This window comes from Bombus vosnesenskii, unplaced genomic scaffold (assembly GCF_011952255.1).
Source record: "Bombus vosnesenskii isolate JDL3184/JDL3185 unplaced genomic scaffold, Bvos_JDL3184-5_v1.1 scf7180000013272, whole genome shotgun sequence".
Classification (NCBI taxonomy): domain Eukaryota; kingdom Metazoa; phylum Arthropoda; class Insecta; order Hymenoptera; family Apidae; genus Bombus; species Bombus vosnesenskii.
Genome location: NW_022882930.1, coordinates 1,311,017 through 1,330,285, shown reverse-complemented (window position 1 = coordinate 1,330,285; position 19,269 = coordinate 1,311,017). Strand labels below are relative to the sequence as shown.

Sequence of the window (19,269 nt, the reverse complement as noted above, 5' to 3'; positions counted from 1 at the left end):
GATATCAAAACAATATTTGTTTATGTTTTGTTATTAATTTTTGTATTCCGACCATTTTTTTAGTATTACCTAGCAGCAAGTTAGACGCAATGTTGGAATGAAGTTTATTGGAAAAGCAAAATTTTATTACCCTATTTTAACGTCAGTTAATGTAAAAAGATTTGTATTTTATATTTTTTAATTCTTTATGAGGGAACACTTGCAAACAAAGCTCGATCAGGTCGATCAAAGAAATTGACTGGAAGAGAAGAGAAAGTTATCATTCGTGAATCAAAAAAAAATCCTACTATATCCGCTCCTTAACTCGCAAGTATGGTAACTGATATGTTTCATAAAGAAGTTCTCCCGGAATTATGTCGACGAATCTTACGAAACAATGATCTTTATGGCAGAGTAGCGCGAAAGGAGCCATACATATATTAATGCTATAAATCATAAAAAATGATTGACTTTTGCAAAAACCTATATTAATAAAGATAATTCTTTTTGGGATAAAGTCATCTTTTCGGATGAGTCAAACATTTTTGGCTCAGATGGTCAAAATTATGCGTGGAGAAAACCAAATACGGAATCGAAAATTCGACATTTACATCCAAACGGTGAAACAGTGAATCACTAGATCACTTCATTATTTCACTATTAAAACAAAGAAGAAAGAGCAAAACCATAGACTTCTATAAACCTGTGAATAGAACGTGATTTTTTAATATCTTAAGAAATATATATAATGCATTATCTAATTACTTCATGTTTATATTATTTTTATTTAACATTTAAATATCAATCCTTTCAAAAATTATAATGAACATTTATATAATAGTTTATATATAGTTTATATAACATAATTTTAAAAAACATCAGAAATTCTGTAATAATAAATTAAAAATTACTCACTTTAAATATTTGATCTTTTGAATCTTTTAAATAATTTTGCCTTTTACAACTATTTAATTCAATTCTTCAGATTTTCATCCTTTCCATTAATTAAACATAGCAATTTCATAAATTCTAACTTAAAGAAAATATTATTAATATACATATTATTAAAAGAAAGAATTAGGAAGATTCATTTTTATTTACAGCAATATAAAGACAAAATTTAAAAAGTTCATACTTTGGATATTTTATTAAAATATACATTTCATCCAAAATACAAAAGGAAAAGATGTATATACAATTGTGTTCCGAAGGTTCTGCGCAATAATGATAATAACAACGGTTATAATAGCAATAATAATAATACAATAATTGCAGTATAGTAACGTATTCGCAATTTCTTAAAAATTTCGCGCATAGCTTAGTACAGAATTTTTAAATACCGGCGTATATGAACACACGGTTGTGAATAAACGATTCCTTTCCATCTCAATATTTTCCTTCTCCATCTCTCGACAAAATAAAATTTCTTTCTTCAATCTTGAAAGTTTGTTCTTTTACGGATACCGATAAATGTTAGCAAAATATCCTGCTATTTGGTAGAATAAAATTCTATTATTGCCGAGCACAATATACGATATACTTAACATGGAATTCGAAATCCGGTCACCATATACCTTTATTAAAGACTTTAAACATTTATACAATTCAAGAGAGCATTTATACCCGTAATTATTGAATTTAATTAAAATTACGTTCGTATTTGAAACTTCACATCGTAGTGACAGTTACTTTACATGATATGTATTAAATCATTTTCTAATTTTGTACCTTCCGTTTTTTAATGCAATGTTCAATATTGTCTCCTGCTGAAGCTTTGCATAATTAGGCTGTCGAAAAGCTTTGAAAGCATTTGCATCATTTTGTAACAAAAAATTACATGAAAAAGTAACCAAAAATTTAATTGCACATAGTGATATGTGTTTGAAAGTGTGAATGATTCTTCTCATTCATATTTAATAGATTTAATTCTCTTTGATTATCCATGCATGTAACATGCTTAGAAGTGCCGAAGCTTTTTCAAGATAGTATTTATTGCATTATTGATTTGTAGATCATTTATTTATAAAATATTTATGTGTCATTTCTTTCAATATATATATATATATGTATATATATGCTTTCTTTTTCATCTAACAGCAAGAGATAATGAATTAAAAAAGATTTATAATATTTGATAACTTAAAAAACTGAATAATTTAAATTTTCTTTGGCAATGCTTGCCCAAGTGGTGACCTTAGTATCAATTTCTATTCATTCCTCAATTATAGAGTCATTTATTCTCTAATAGTCTATACATATACTCATAAGATTTGCATTGTGATAAATTTTAGATGCTTTTGAAATTAACTATTTTTTTCCTTCTAAAACTTGCTTGTAGTATTATTTTTTATTCCAAAATATGATGAGCATAAAATTTGTTATTTTTCACATTGATATCAACTCCAAGGCACTAATAAGGCCTTTATTCCCTTATACGTGACAGAAGTTGAAAAAAGTTTAAAATATAACAGATTTGTGGGAGACCCTCATTGTACTTGTTAAATATTCCATTTAAAAAATAGTATATGCAGTTCGTTGCCTTAACAAATAGATTTAACTCTTATTAAAAATTTGAATTATATAAGTCTTAAAAGATTAATATCGTAAAATGAGAAAAATGTGAATAATGTTGCTTGATTGAACATTTGCAAATCAGCAATATTATTCGATCGATTTCAAGTTAATACTGTTTTACAACATTTATCAAATGTACAATGATTGTCATTGTTACACATTTTCTCATTTTAAAATCAAATGATTGCTTCGTTAATATTATACCGTTTTACGTGCAAAGAATAATATATACCTTCATTTTATTATTAATTTTATTAGTAATTAATAAAATTAATAGTAAAATGTCAGAGGTATAATAGCAAAGTAATCAGACCGTATTTCAAGACCGAAAACGGGTGATACTTTTGCGTATTTAAGTATAAAATACAATAACTTTTTGTTAACGAAATAATTATTAAAACGAATATACGTATAAACTTTTATGGTTAAAAAAAAATACGAGTAAACGAGTATAATATTCAAGACAAATCTACAAAGGTGCCTCCCACTGCTTCTTCTCTTTTTACGATATGTTTGATCACAGTTACGTGCAGAATAAAATACAATAATGCAATAATAATACGAAATGATGATTGGTGCTATCAGCCACTAGATATTTTTTACAATAAAAGTAAATGCTAGAGACTAAATAAAGAATTCGTGCGATAAATAAGTGTCTCTATGCTTTACTGTAAGCTAGTAGCAAAGTATAGATTATTTCATGAACTTCTACAACAAAAAGAGTCGATTCGAGTAAAATCATTCTAACTTTACATAAACTCGTCGAATAAACTCTTTCTTTAAATATGTGTTCAATTGTTTTAAATTAAAGCTAATGTACACAATTCACGATTTAGCCTATACTAATATACTAAAACCGACGCGTTTTTATCGTGCAGAAGCCAACTAACTGACTGGCACGTTATACCGTCGTGTTAATTTTATATTAAACACTGTACTATTTACATTTTGTTAACGCACTCGGTGCTATTGGCTCTTAAACAAGCAACAATGATCGTCGCACAACTCATGCTGTGCTACAATAACAAAATTTGCCGATTGCGTTACAAAGTTCCTCGAAGCAAGTGTTCATATACCAATAAAAATAATTTTTAATACTGAGGACACGTATACCACTTTTTCTTACAACTGATAAATGTATTTTGTATTCGTTAATTTCAATTTACGACGAAATTAAGAACTCAACACTTGCATCAAAGGTCATGATATACAGATTTCGTATTTTCCCCTTAATCACGATGACCGACTTGAAATAATACATTATATGTACTAAATTCCCAGCACTGCTTTTTAATTGTTATTTGACTATAATAATGAATTTGAGTATATATTCTTATTTTGTTACTAAACTCTATTATTTGAAAGATTGTTAATATGGAATTATTAATTGACTGTGCATATTGTAATTACATTTAATAAAAAAGAAATTGAAAGCTTTCGAGAATGAAATACATTGTATGGCTGATTTAAAATTCATTGCAAGTAATGCATATTACGAGTTTTTGTTATGAGATTCTTAAATGATTAATATACTTTTGTTCTCTTCATTTTTTACTATTTTCGCTTAATATAAAATACTAACATGAGCATGTCTGTAATTGAACAATGTTTTCCATTATGTGAAAGAATTCATTTTCTATACATATTTGTGCATGCATGATTTTTATATTTTTTTACCATACCTCGAAAACAATGAAGTTAATTCTTTGATGGTGATCTTATAAGTAAATTACTGAGCCTAAAGTTATGACGGAAAACACGATTAATATAAATAAAATAAACATTTAGGCCAATCAACATATTTACCTCAATGAAATTATAACTTTTTGCACATCTCTATCAGTCACTGAATAATAAATAGTTAAAGACCAATATAACCAGAACTTCTGAGGAACCATTCATTAAAACGTTCATGGACGAAGTGTGTAAATCACAAGAGTGTTCACATACATAATGTACCAATCGACAATCACTTAGAAGTCATTACAACCATCAAGGCCATTCAATCATTTGTACAAAACATAGTCAGAATTATTTCCGACGTTTTACGTATTAACATTTTCATTTTATAATACTAGCTCTTCCCGTACTCTCGTGAGATAACATCTCTTGGTACTTCAAAATTTATTTTTAGTTTAGCGACAGTAAAATCTGTCGATAAATATTTCCTACTACGAATGTGTGCAATCTCAGTAATTATATAAAACAAATACATTATATTAATAAATTGAAGTTATGCCTTTTTACCTATTATTCAACAGCGAAACCACAAGTTTCCTCAACTGCTTGTGTAAGTTTGTCAAGCATTTTCTGATAACTGGGATAACTTTCTGGAATATCTATTCTATTGAAACAGGTATGTGCTTTTGGTAAATTTTCACTTGGCGCATCAACGGCATGTATTGTAAATAATCGTGGACCTGCGGCTCCTGTTGATCCTATAAACATGTGTGGAAAATAACAATGTATCTTTATGAAGCAAAATGATTAAAAACTACTAATTTAATTCACGAGTATTTACCTTGTAAAGCTTTAAATCCTTGCAAGGGAACTCGAGAACTTCCAGTAACGAATTGAAGTAATCGAGCTCTCATTTCTTCTCCATAAGATTCTACTATTTGCCAAAACCACTTTACTACTGGCGTATCAGGTGTACAATGTTTTAATCGTGTGTGCATTTTCCAATCATTAATGTCAATCGTCCCTAAACCACCAATAACCAATTCTAATTCCCTTTCATCAAAAGGTCTTAATAGTTGAGGTGGAATTAGTTCGTGGAATCCTTTTTGTAATGCCAGAAACTGTTGTTCAATACCTCGCATAAAGCGATAGTTTACATATAAACGTACATATTCCTTTTTATTTTCTTCAGTTACAGGAATGTCTTTTCCACCTGGTTTAAGTTCATGATTTTTCAACACTCCAAAACTACTATGTTCCACTGAAAACGTAGCATCCAACACTCCATCTATACTATTTTCCCTATAAACAAAATGATATTTTTACAATATTATCTGAAAATTGTACACGATTATTATTTTTCTTACTTACAACATCCATGTAAGACTTCTATGTAATTCTGGATCAACACCTTCTATATCAGTAAGAGTAATTGCTTTATTAAGCAGCATTTTATAGAATGGAGTTGTAAAACCTCCATCTATATGATGACCATGAAAAACGGCGATTCCTATTATCCTTCCGGCAAAGTGGAAGTACGATAAATGTTCTGGATTTATTCCCGAATCGGGATTAATTTGAAGTGTATAATTGTCGTCTCTTGAATACTGGAAAAGCCCATATTGTGGATTCAACATCTCATGCGACAATAAATATAACCACTCTCGTGCTACTCCACCATAATCAAGACCTTCCTCGCCGCGAAATTTAACCATAAGTCTTTTACGCATGTCTTTTGGTCGCATTTTCATTATTAATCTGTATGATTCCTATAAAATAGATTTATATATTATTAAACCGTTCTTTTAAGCTGCGTAAATATGAATATAAAACTGTACTCACTTCAAATATTTCATTTCTTGATACCTCAAGCCTACAATGTCCACTTTGAGGTTGAAGGGCATTTAATTCTGCTCTCAGACATTTCAATTTTGCCACTAAATCACGTTTATACTTCGGCAGTAATTCATTGTCCATTAGTTCCTTTGGCAATTCTGATACAGTTTGAGCATTTTGAGCTGACGTATTTTCCACTAAAAAATAAATATAATAAATAAATATGCAAAAACAATAAACAAAAATTGTTTTCACTTAACAGCTATTACAATAATGCGCTCTAACAAATAAAATTCCCCAAAAATGGAAAGGCATTCTGCTGGAGTAAAACTGATTAACAATAGGAACTAACCACCAAACAGATATCCGTATAGAGATAAGATAAAATTCTATAATGCACAAATATGTTTTTGTTTTCTTTCTAGATAGCATTAAATAGATAGATTAACTTTTCTACTATTTAAGCGATATTAATAACATTTGAATTTTATAATTTTATAATATACTCAAATATTTAATTTTTATAATATATTCAAAAACATATTTTGTGCTCATATTACATATTTAACTTTGTTATGTATATTACATATTTGTATTACACATTTAATAAGCCTAATATCATTAAAATGTGTTAAGCTTACATGAGGAAGAATTATTATTGCTTCCGTTCTCTGTTCTTGGCCTCTGAACCATGTTGCATTGAATACTTGGTGATGCAGGTGTCTCTATTTCTGTAGATTCATTTGCAACTGTAGTTGTATTATTTGAACTACTCATAGTTTGATTAGTTGTACTATTTTGTCGCCTACTATGAGCAAAACATTTTACAAGTTAAATTATACATAAATTATCGTAAATAAAAATATTTTCATTTACAACTAACTTACTTTAACAGATTGCTTATGATTTGACTGGATAACCTAGGATCAGTAAATTGTGTAGTTCTGTTATTGTGATCCACAAAATAAACACGGCCACTTTGAGTTTGTCGCATTTCCCATCCACTCGGTAATGGTCCAAGTTCACTTGCTAATTCATTAGCTGGTAAATCGCGAGGTATTCTAGGATCGTGCCAAGTGGATGAACCAGTTGGTACATGATAAAAATACACCTGACCTTGTTGCGTTTTTCTCATTTCTATAAAATTTATTTCAAGATTTTTTTTATTTTGTATATATACTGTATATGTACATGTATATATACTCTTATAATCATCAATTTTGATATTTACCATAACCTCTGGGTAAGTCTGGTGGTTGCGGAGGATCGTACCTCCTCTCGTTATAAACCAGTGCGCTATTTCTATTTCTATTACTTCGATTAGGCCTTCGTGGTTGAGCGTTGTTAATACCACGTTCAGGCCTAGTATTACCATTCTGATTGCCATTTTGTTCGTCGCTTGCTCGTACTGGCCGTCGTTCCCTTGATGATGCGGGTGTTACGTTTCTTGTGTTATGTTGATTTTGTTGATTTCTATTCTGCTGCTGAGTGGGAGTATTTCTTGGTGTATTTGGGGTAGAACTATCTCTGCTAGGAGTTCTACTAGGTGTTCCATCCCCATTCCATTCAGGTGTACATCTAGTAGGACTTTCAGTTCTTATATTAGGAGGACTTCCACTGCCACTGGGAGATGTAGGTTCAGAAGAAGGTAATGGTGGTGGTTCTGGTGTAGTTGGTATTATACCATTGGTAGGTCTATTATAATCATTAATGTAAATGAATCTAATAAAAAAGAAAAATATATCTTTAGAAAAACAAAACCAACCGTGCGTTTGGACGAATCCACTGTGTAGTTCTGGTATAGTGGTTAACATAATATAGTCGTCCACTTCGAGTCCTTCTTTCTTCCCATCCATCTGGCAAATCATTTGGACAGCTCAGATCTCCAAGAACATCAACAACGGCATTATGACCCACTGTATTACTCACAGCACCATTATGACCATCTCGTGATAAAAGAGATACTACAACTTCTCCTTTAACAACATCTGTGTCATCTGAGTGTGCTTTGCAAAGATCTAATCGCTGATCTATAAAAGAATTAAATTTAGTAATTAAACACTGCAAAATTCTAATACTAATAATTGTATAATATTATAGAAATTAACAGAATGAAGTGAATGAATGAGTGTCAGTATTTGAGTACAGATTATAAACTAAGTCCTTTTTTGGCTATGGAGCTAAAATAAAGAAATATTACTATTATTATAGAAAATAATAATTACATCCTGTATCTTTGAGTCTTTGAATCGTGTTGGATAATATTCTTACACATCCCAAAAATCCTCCACCTTTTTTTTTATGGATCTTTTTATGATTCCAAACTGATATCGTAATACCATCATCTTTCCCAATGTACCTGTAGAATTAAGAATTTATGTACTTTTCGTGTAGAAAATTATGCCTTTATTATACTGGGGAAATAATTACAAGTCATAATGTTGATTCCACATAGGATCTAGAGTTGCCTTGCACGTATGTGTACTATGACATTGACCTGAACCATCAACAGTTATTTTAGCGAAAGGGTCTGGTAGGCCTGAAAGAAATGTTTCTTTACACAAGATATTCTTTATGATTTTTATCCATTTTAACCTAAAAGATACTCACGAAACAGATCTTTCCTGGCAAGATTACGGGCACATAAAACTGTAAAATTGACACAATAAATACATAAATTCATTTTAAATAAATATAATTTCTAATAAATGAGTAAAATTTCTGTAACGTAGATAATAATGATTCGTAGAATAATACAATCAAGAGAAAAGCAACATAAATATACTATTAATTTCTAAACACATTTACTTAGCAGTGTACGAAAGATAGCATCATAATATACATAAATATCAATCCTCTTTAATATCTTTGGCATTGACCCATTAGTTTTATCATTCAATACTTTCTAGTGCACAATAATATGAAATAATAATATGCAATTTCATTAATTCAAGAAAATCTTGACAATTTAAAGGATCAAAGGATAATTTTTTATTATAAATCTCGTAAAAAAAAATTAGCCATGAATTGACAAATTTACAGTTGTCTTTAAAATAACAAAATATTATCAGACGGATAAATCGGACATTCGTTTAACGGATATTAAACTGGTGTATCGGTAGTAAGCGTCTGACATTTGTTAATTAGGCCTATTCACATTCGATTATGAGCTCGGCAATAATCCCCATTGAATCAATCAACAAGGAGCGATTTCAAAGTAAAAAATGATCGTAACGTTTCAAGCTCTATGGGACATGTCATATATCGAGGGAGAGCTGATGCGGGTGTAACAAGTCCACCAAAATTAACGTCTTCAGTCTACGGTCTCCCGGAGTGCTCACGGTGGGGTCTTGACCTCCGATAGGGAGTTGCCATAACCAAAGGACGAAAACCCTAGTCAGATCTTTCTGCGTATTCTTTTCCTCGTACTAATTGAATGATATACGATATCCATAATGATGGTTCTGCCGTTGTTGAAAGATGGGCTATCGTAAAAATTATGACAGGGCTATATCAACGGATACATAACAAATCAAGACACAGGAAGGATCACAACGCGTGTTGGCTATCGGTCGACTTTCACGCTCCTGTCTCGTTAGATTCATCATGATTTCTTAATAAACTCACTCGTCAAACGAATCTTCATGGCCCCGTTCCTCCTGCTACCGCCCGGATTCGACATTTTCCACGCACATTTAACGCTTCCTATCGCACATCGGCACTCTAATTAGTAAATAAAACTGCTGCTCGAAGCGGCGGTACAATCTGCACACACGCAACTATGCACGATCGACTATTGCAGCTGATCGACCTTACCGACTCATATCGACTCAAAACGCCTGTCGACTCGTGCCTCTCGAAATATATCGAAGCCAAACTATGACCTACCGGACGATTACGTTAAAATGATATTAAGTTTTAATTTAACGTAAGTATTTCTCTTTATTACAAATTATTTGAACGTAAATCGTACATGCCTTATTCCTTAAACGTATTTATATATAAAACTTTGTGCTTGTAAATATATTTAAACAATGTGTCAAGATTTTATTATATAAGATTATTTTACGCACAATATACATTCTAATTGAACTTTCAATTTTTCAAATAATGGTCTTAATGCTATTTATAAAGTATCTTAACGTACGTTATATAATATTAGCGAACAAAAAACTATATTTATTTCAAAAGAATTTTACACAACATAAAACGATAAATGCTTTGAACAGAATTGAAGAGAACCATTTCTTTTGCTCCTAAAGTAATCATCACTATTTTAAATGTAGATTATGTTTATTGAAGATTTACATGTTCTGACGACATAAAGAACTTATAAATTAATAAAATGAAATAAGAGTCAGTAAGCATTCGAAAATAATAAATATGTGAATAATTAATTATGATATAAGGTGATAGAAAAGAAAGAGTATTATTTCAATATGTTTAGTCAACTTACAGTAAATATGGCGCCGTGATTGTGGCTTAATTTATGTGTAACGATCACGATTACAGCGCTTTCACTGGCCTTACGTTAGAAAGGAATTTACTCGAGAAAAATATTTTGCTACTTTCAACATATTAAATTTGAGTTTAAAAAAGACACAAATGAATAAATATTAAAGTCGGTCAATAAGTTCATGCAGTTCTTGTTTTTTTATTTACATGTCGAAAACCGCACGAACTCTTTCGTCAACCAAATATTATTCATACTTTCTCGTGTAATACAAATTGGTTGGGGCAGCTCGAAGCCATAATAAATATCAAGAAAAGGAATTTTTTCCTGAACAAATATGAATCATGAAAACATTCGAACGTTTTGCAAACGAAAATTTTATAAATACGATATAAAAACGAAAATGTTTACAAAGCTATTGTTAATACGATGAGGTATAATAATTAATGTGTTACAAAATTTGAAGAAAATTTAATGAAAAATAATTGGAAAGTATTTTAACAATCGTCCTTTGGAAATCAAAAACTGATTTAAATATAATACAATTAGAATTGAAAATTATAAGGTGATAAGAAGCACTTTGTTTCTTCAAATTTTGTAATTCGGTACTTACATAAATCTTTACTAAAAGTTCTTGGTTTTATGCATTCAAATACATATTTAGACTCATATACATATTGTACATATAATAACACAACTCATAGTTTCTCATCTAGTACGAATTTACTATAAAAAATTACTCAATTATTATGATATAAGAATTGTTTCTTTTTAAAAGCAAATTTTTACTTCAGCGATAAAAGAAGCTAAAAAATCCTTATTCAAAATGTTATTTTTATTTCTACTCCCTTTATATCCACAAAATTCCTCTTACGGATCAATCTTTCACTTCTTTTCATCTGTTTCTTCTTCAAGTTTTCAAAAATAAAGATTTTTCCGTCATAATCAATTCGATTCCTTCGATATTTGACAGCAGTTTATTCAATACATTTTCGTGATGATTTCTCATCATCATATGATTGTATTTTCGAGAACGAATCGATGATTAGACGGCCCCTGACATTATTTAAGAATTTATTCTGTACTTTAGGCTTCTCCTCGAAACACGAGTATCGCATCCACCAAAAATAAAACTCCCTCGGCGATGCTGATGCAGCCTTTAGCGAGTCCAGTATCGCGGTAAGAACCACGATAAACCGAATTTGTGAAATGGTCAAGGATCAAAACACCGGCGAGGATGAACAGGACACAACCGGTCGACGAGTAACACATATCCTGCAAGTTAAGACTCTTGTAAGTTATATATCTTTCTATAATTTACATAAAATACTGATTGCTTTCTACCATTGACATCGTTTTATCTATTAATCTGTTAACTGAGTCATCTCTTAACCCCTCGAAGGACAAAATATTTGGATAACGCTTTGGACAAAATATTTTGCAACGCAATGTCGTTCATACGATGTTTTTGTACGAAATACATCTCCGACGCAATATCGTTCACGTGATGCTTCATAGGAACTATCTTGTATCTCCATTTTTCAATGTTTACAACTGAATGTCGCATATCAAGCATTGTAACATAGTATTGTATATAATACCATGCTTTGAATTATTTTATATAATTTGGAAATACAAAATCATTTGCTTATAAAACATTTCGTACATTTAACATGGCTAACCTCTTTCACGTTCACAAACATAGTGTTTTATAAATTGATTATTTTGCGAGTAGTTGGCCAAAATATCTAACGTTTTAATGAAAAGAAGACATCTCGATCAAGACTCACATGAACGATGTTGCATTGAAAGATACGTCGTCAAAAAGAGATACAGATCTGATGCGAAGGGATTAAATAAAAATTCGAATGACGAACTAATTCATTGTTTGCGGGCGAACAGATTAATCCACTGTTCATGCTTGTAACATATTAATAAAATTGATAATGGAAGAGTTATAGAAAACTTAACGGTATATCAACTATGTTGCGCTGATATTTTATGATTTCGATGAAAAACGTAGAGAAAATCAAAATGAATACATTAATAAAAATTTGAAGCACGGTTTAAAGAAAATATAGGATACAATTTACACATATACCATACAGTATTTTGTCTTGGAAATTCTTGTCAATACGGAGAACTAGTGTAAGGCTTATTAAACGTTACTTACTAGACGTCGATCCATGCCATATCCCCCAATAATCCCAAAGAATACTCCAGACAGGATAATTAAATATCCACCAAAAGCGCCCATCGTAATCATCGCACTGTTTTGGCTACCATCACTGAAAGAGTAATAATGCAACGCTATGAGGATGCATACCATTATCTGAAAATGATATAAAAGAACACATACGATTTATAAAAGCGTTAAATATATATTTAGACAGTTAAAAATAAAACAAAGGAATAATGTACACAAAGAAACTATATAGTAAATATAATAAAAAATTATCTCAAGTACTAGGTGCTCAATTAAATATCTCTAAACTGTTGTATGAATCACTATCGCGAATAATCAAATATTAATTCGAGTACTACTCAACCTAGCATCTCGATCATAATTAATCGTACCTAATTTGAAGCAAGACTATATCTGTTGAGAATGCCAATGAAAAATCGTTTACTTCTTTAAATTCTGATGGTAGGTACATACTTTAAAGTGTCGTTGTTATTAAGATACTGTCCCGAATGAAATATCCCTAGAATCTAGAACTTTAATAATTCTTGAATTCTTGAAATATTTGAAATATAAAAGTAACAATAAAAGATAAAAAAAAGATATAGCGCAGAGACTAAAGCGTTATAGGATCAGAGTTTCCGAATTCGTATTCAAGCTGTGCTATTCGTAAACAATGATAGAGAACAGAGACAGAATATAAAAGGCGCGGGTTATAAGCAGTTCTGTTAAAAGGGGGAGTAGTGATAAGTATACGAAAGTGGGCCAACGAAACAAGTTGCATCCAATTCCATAAATAACCCATTAGGATTCAACGATCGGGTTCCGCTTAGGAGAGACGATTCTATTTCAAGGGTATAAGTTTTGAAAGGAGACATACGCATATATGTATAATGATAAATGGGAAAGTGGGCCAAACTGACAAAGTGCATCGACTCCATCGATACCACCATAAGTAGTAACTCATTAGGATTCAACGACCGTATTCTATTTCGTTTGAAATAGAAGTCGATTCTATTATAGAGATGTAAATTTTCAACAGAAATCCAATCGATGGCGACCCATGTACGAACTTGGAAGCATTCTGCCGTCATTCTTAATGTTACATTCATGGCGTATTATGAGTCCTGTTCACTTCATCGTGTTGTATTGTTAATTAATTAAATAACATTACGTCATACATTCAGTTTTTGGTATTAGATGTGACACGAATTCCTGACAACTATTTGTCTTCTTTTTTGTTGTTGATATGATAATAGCACTGATCTTTGTTCCCTGAAAAATCTGAATTCGGTATTTGCGAATACGTCATAGATGTAATTGGTTTGGTCATGTATTGGGAGAATATTTATAGTATTGGGAGAGTAATTGGTTTGAAGAGATAAAACGTGTAATAATCTTGTAGCTCTCTATCGTGAAAGAGGAAATACGGTTTGTTAGCATATTTGAAATGATCAAATAGCAGAATTACAAATTTGTTATTTTTCACTACGACATCTTTATGTTTCTTTCAATAAGGTAGCAATATTTTTAAGAAAACGCACTGTCGATATTTACTTGAATTTCTTAAATCATTTTAATATACTTTTTCGTTCATTTTCGTATCCTCTCAATCAATTTTAATTTCAGGATCTGTAACTAAATCATTAAATCCTTAATGATGCAAATTTTCTGAAAAAACACAGATTAAACCAACGTGATTCTTTCGATTCTCATTAAACGGACCTGCTAAATGTAGTGGAAATATCAAAAATAAAAACAAGATATACATATACATATATAAGAAAAGATGATCAACATTATAGAGAGAATTTAAGCGAGATAAAGAAAGCTTGATTATGAAAACCACTAGGAAAATTTACGCAATACATAGGATAGCATGCGTATCTGAGGAATTGTAACGGATACTTCAATAGTGATTGACTTCCGGCTCAAGGCACGACCATAAAACACGAAGAGAATTTCGCATACAGTATCTATCTAATCACAAGCTATTATGTCATTCTCCATTCTGCTAAACCCGCTCTGCTATACCAAAGAAACTAGTATCTAGAAATCTCTACGAGATTCGAACGTTTATTGTTGATTTTTGAGAGACCTAAAAAAGCACGAAGTGGAAACCAATAATTTATGAGAAGTTATCTCCGGATGCAACTAAAAAAATTTACAATAAAAATAACCTCACCATAGATGTAAACGAGTCAAAGAGAATAATGCAATGAATAGTTCTTTTACGATGTGGCAGATACCCATGTAAATACTGAAAATTTTAGTTTTAGACGATATAGTGCTAGATGGAATTTTGTTAGGCTTCCAAGTTTACTGATCATAGGTTTTTTTTATTTTTCTTGTTGATATTTGGATATTTGTGGAGTTACGATAATCTTAATTTTAGTAATTAGATAATATGATTTTTGTGTTTGGTAATTATCACTATACTTACCAACTGTAACAGTTTGATGATAGTCATCTTATTGATCGCCATTCTGACTTATCTGTAAAAGAGCAGCATTATTTCAAAATTTAAGTAAATAATCTTGTGCGGTTTCTTTAGTTATAAGATGATACTTATGTAACCTTTGTTTTTAATTTCAAAGTAACTTTGAAATGGATAGTATACGACTATACGAAAGTTTCAACAGTTTGCTTCTTTCTTGAATAAAATGTACATAATACGTGCGAAATTATAAGCTAGCTATGATAGTAATTATTGTACTTCTATGGTAAAATTATGAGAAGCCAAAGTTATAATAAATTAACCATAATATATCGATGGTTTACACACTTACTACTAATGTTCACAGATTATTATTATTTCGAATATTTTTAATCAAGAAATCAGTGAATCGTCTCTTTTCCCCTCGATCGATCGTCGTCTGCAACTATTCTCGAATTATCGAAATCAGTTTCAGATCAAACGAAACAAACAAAAAAAAAACGCGATGTAACGCGATATTCCTCGTAATAAAATCAATCTTCTGATAAGTAACGCGGATATGTATACATCTGATAATCGTAATATTTAAGCGAATAAAAAAACATTTAATAATTTGTATAAGTTCTCAGCTATGCTAGGTATTAAATTTCGTCGATCGTTTCATATCTCTAATAGCAAAATGATTATTCACGAGGTTCGAAATCAATTGCTCATTCACCTCATGAATCACACAGCAATCTATAATACGTTTGAATAAAAAAAGAGCAGACATTTGCACGATACATTCTCTGTCACCTGATAAGCTTCTACAATACAGATGGTAAACAATTGCTCGTTACTCTGACGCATCTCATTCGTGCAAATCGAATAGCAAATGCGAAGGCTCTATGAAACTTATATCTACGCGTTTATGCTGTTTCCTGAGTAGATTTGCGTGTCTGTGGTGCATATTATTAGCATTTGAATTGTATGTTTAGATAAACAACGATGTTTTGACGATGTTTCGTTACTTCAAAAGTTGATGATTAAGTCATCGTGTAATAGTTTTCAATTGCTTTTAACAGTTACGTATGTACATAGTAATATGAATTTTAAAACGGAAGGTTTAGACTTTCACCAAAATATATTTCGAAATGATTTATTTCGTAGATTTGCACGTAATTGGGTCAGTGAAACGGACGGTCATTTATGGTAAGCAAGTTGTTTCAAAAGTGGACAGAAAGAAAACTGGCAGAAACGTTAATACCTGATTTGAATGGTTAGATCACTATCAAACGAATCACGTTAGGAAAACGATCGAGGATATTAGAGATTGAGGAGAGACTAGAAAATTTAACTGTCTCTCAACTTTAACGAATACGCGTGGTAATATGTTCTAGTGTTTATTAAATATGGAGATTCCTCTCTTAAAGCCTAACCGTATTCGCAATTTCTTAAATTAAAGATTTTAAAGGATATTTTATGCCACTTTCTTTCTGAATCTCTCGAATGGCATTTCGGAGGATTATATTTGTAAAAACAAGTACGTTCATATTTATAGAAACTCGAGGCAAATTTGAAAGCCCAAACACGATTTTATCGACTTCTTAAGTATATTAGTTTAAAATATCGAGGATGAATGTAGAAAGATATTTATGAGTTTAGTCGTCTGGCACGAAGTCTGACAGAGAACTCAGTTTATCAAACACTGGAATGCTGTTCTTAGTATCCCCATTTATTAACACAATGAAAGTTGAAAGGTCCATAAAGTCTCTAAAGAATTTAATTTGCAAATTTTTTTCGTTAAAAGGATACAAGCGAAACAGGAAACGGATATGTATTGCATGAAACATTCAGTGCTGAAAAGAAAGTCACACTTTCACTCGTACTGTCATCGGTCTGAAAACCTTGACTCGATTCTTTGACGTTGTTTCCTTTAGCAATTTCCTTCTCGAAAGATTATTTATTTTTTATTTTACTGTCTATTGCTTTAAGATCGATTTTCATAAGTCAGATTCTATAAATCCTTAAGGATTCGGTTTCGTAAACCTTTCAACGATGCGTTTTCTTTTTGTGGCTTCCTTTGGAATAGCGAAGAAGAAAAATTCAACTATCTATCAGTTTGTTCAAAATATTTTCACATTCGCGTTTTTACACCCTTTCGTACGAAATTTATCAGTCGATGGATGAGCAAAACTAACACCATCGCGATTAAAATAATTATGATTCATTCAGACCCTGATAAAATTTAATCTTATTGATTTTTTCTAACTTGACAGATTTCTTTCATTCGCTCGTTTCAAAGGTATCAAAATTCCTAATAGAATTTCACGCGTTGAAATAAATACATAAATAAATAAATACTATGTTTCGTTGAAGAAACTAAAATAATTGATATTTTTCTTACTCATCCATCCGCATCCATCGCTAATAAACCAAAATTAAATTAAATATTCGTTTAAAATATAAGAAGTTTAAAACGTTGCATACATTATCGAAACATTACATCTTAACTTAAATGTTTTAACTAATTTTAAAATAGTTAGGAAACTGTTACCTCGAACATTTCTAAGTTGAATATCTGCTTCTCTAAAACGTTTAAAGTATAGAACATTTTCATATAAGTTGATTGTGCAAAAGTACCTTACTTAAACATCCTTGCGTAAACAACCTTACATAAATCGAAGAAAGCGGCATTCTCTCTAAATGAACCGCCACTTGTAAAACATAAGTATATAATTATCCTATGCTCAAGAAAGACATATACAAACACTAAAGGAATTCATAAAAATATTCCAGATGAAAGTGAACCGAGTTTACATTATTCAACGAAGAGAATTTTTATTTATCACATAAGAAACAGGAACATATTCTTAATTAATTAACATCGGTTATTACTCTACTTTGTCGTAATGAATTATTAATGCTGTTTTGCTTTCAACACTTCTCTTATCACGTTATAAATCCTCTGTCAATTCTCTGTCAGAATTTGTTTAGTTAATTTAATTTACGTTCATATAAGAAAAGGTACAAAAAGTTATGATAAAATTATATTAATGTCACGCTTGATATCGATCGATTGTTTGTTAAATTAAAATGATATTTTTCTCAATAATTTCATTCGTTTCGTTCATTAAAAATTCACTACTTATTGTTGCTTTCGACTCGTTGAAAATATCGTACAAAACTTGATCGAACTTGATCCACTTTGTTATATCTTGTTGAAAACAAACTTACTTCGAAGTTTAGATTCAAAGATTCAACTTGATCGGACGTGGATGTTCACGAGACGAGAGTTCGGCAGAGACTAAACGCTGAAGACCGATCACGAATCGTGAGGAGCAACGTTGATCAACAATTTTTCTACCGGACTGAAATCGGTGACTGTGACTGAACGTGTCTACGTTTACACAATCTCTTAGATACGCACACTGCGTGTAGTGTAACCTCGGCTTTGCTAACGTCGTATAGTGTTTTCTTTGTAGTAGTATAGTGTCTCTCAATTACTCCTTCGTTTATTTTCTCTTGCAACGAGACAGAGATTGCTCGGGAACTCTACAAAAATAAGGAATTAGCGAACGATTGGAATTGTTTATTCGTTATAAAACTAATACATCGGTTTTTGGAAATATTATATATCTTGAAGATTAAATTATCGTATGTACGTATAATCGAATTTTTCATTTCTTCGTTTATCTTAGTATAGAAATTATATTTGTCGATTATTTTGTGTTCTAGATTTTATTAATAAATTATAGTACAAGTGCAATAGTAGTTAACGAAAGATTTGTAAATAGAGATATAATCACTGATGATCTTGATAAAAAATAATGTACTCAGAATATGCAACACAGAACATAAACATCTATATCTACTCCTCAAAATCAATCTTTTAATTTGTTTGTGTAATTACTAATTAATTAATCGAACAATTAAACAATCGAACAATTAAATTCTAAATTACAGGAACTTTGAATGTAATTTCTATGATCTCGAGAATCATACAGAAATAAAAAAATACGCGAAGTGAACAAAAATCGTAAAGAAAGTTTGTGTAACCGTAAACAATGCTTTATAGTAAAACTAAATTTTCCATAATTTCATCTCACCACCGCTAGTAACAATTTTTTTTGCAAATACGTACTTTTC

The 19,269-nt window shown here is 30.7% G+C and overlaps 2 protein-coding genes across 6 annotated transcripts; both read right to left on the bottom strand.

Annotated features, from left to right (window-relative positions):
* Window positions 1-1,098: 1,098 nt before the first annotated feature.
* LOC117231449 (E3 ubiquitin-protein ligase SMURF1) lies at window positions 1,099-10,336 on the bottom strand. 5 transcript variants are annotated; one of them, XR_004492967.1, is made up of 13 exons: window positions 9,697-10,336; window positions 8,680-8,718; window positions 8,500-8,608; window positions 8,295-8,428; window positions 7,835-8,099; window positions 7,301-7,764; window positions 6,957-7,206; window positions 6,711-6,877; window positions 6,076-6,266; window positions 5,605-6,002; window positions 5,075-5,535; window positions 4,360-4,991; window positions 1,099-4,291 (listed from the first exon to the last, which is right to left on the bottom strand). XR_004492967.1 is itself a non-coding variant. In XM_033489896.1 (13 exons), the coding sequence occupies exons 1-12, from the start codon at window positions 9,749-9,751 to the stop codon at window positions 4,804-4,806; spliced, it is 2,721 nt and encodes a 906-aa protein (XP_033345787.1). In that variant the 5' UTR covers window positions 9,752-10,336; the 3' UTR covers window positions 1,099-4,724; window positions 4,801-4,803. The 5 variants fall into 5 exon arrangements, 4 of the variants coding, with proteins under 4 accessions (XP_033345787.1, XP_033345788.1, XP_033345786.1 ...); XM_033489896.1 differs by having other exon boundaries at window positions 1,099-4,724; window positions 4,801-4,991; XM_033489897.1 differs by having other exon boundaries at window positions 1,099-4,721; window positions 4,801-4,991.
* Window positions 10,337-11,297: 961 nt separating this feature from the next.
* Window positions 11,298-18,551, bottom strand: LOC117231457. The gene is made up of 4 exons (XM_033489908.1): window positions 18,358-18,551; window positions 15,148-15,199; window positions 12,696-12,854; window positions 11,298-11,797 (listed from the first exon to the last, which is right to left on the bottom strand). The coding sequence occupies exons 2-4, from the start codon at window positions 15,187-15,189 to the stop codon at window positions 11,609-11,611; spliced, it is 390 nt and encodes a 129-aa protein (XP_033345799.1). The 5' UTR covers window positions 15,190-15,199; window positions 18,358-18,551; the 3' UTR covers window positions 11,298-11,608.
* Window positions 18,552-19,269: the final 718 nt, after the last annotated feature.

Bases quoted from the DNA above. Each gene is read 5' to 3' on its own strand.
- LOC117231449 (XM_033489895.1), bottom strand. From the start codon at position 9,751: ATGTCGAATCCGGGCGGTAGCAGGAGGAACGGGGCCATGAAGATTCGT. The intron at 6,267-6,710 runs GTAAGCTTAACA...TTTATTTTTTAG, and splicing joins CAATAATAATTCTTCCTCAT to TGGAAAATACGTCAGCTCAA. The intron at 4,992-5,074 runs GTAAATACTCGT...ACATGTTTATAG, and splicing joins AGGATTTAAAGCTTTACAAG to GATCAACAGGAGCCGCAGGT.
- LOC117231457 (XM_033489908.1), bottom strand. From the start codon at position 15,189: ATGGCGATCAATAAGATGACTATCATCAAACTGTTACAGTTG. The intron at 12,855-15,147 runs GTAAGTATAGTG...TATCATTTTCAG, and splicing joins TCATCAAACTGTTACAGTTG to ATAATGGTATGCATCCTCAT. The intron at 11,798-12,695 runs GTAAGTAACGTT...CTTAACTTGCAG, and splicing joins ATGGCATGGATCGACGTCTA to GATATGTGTTACTCGTCGAC.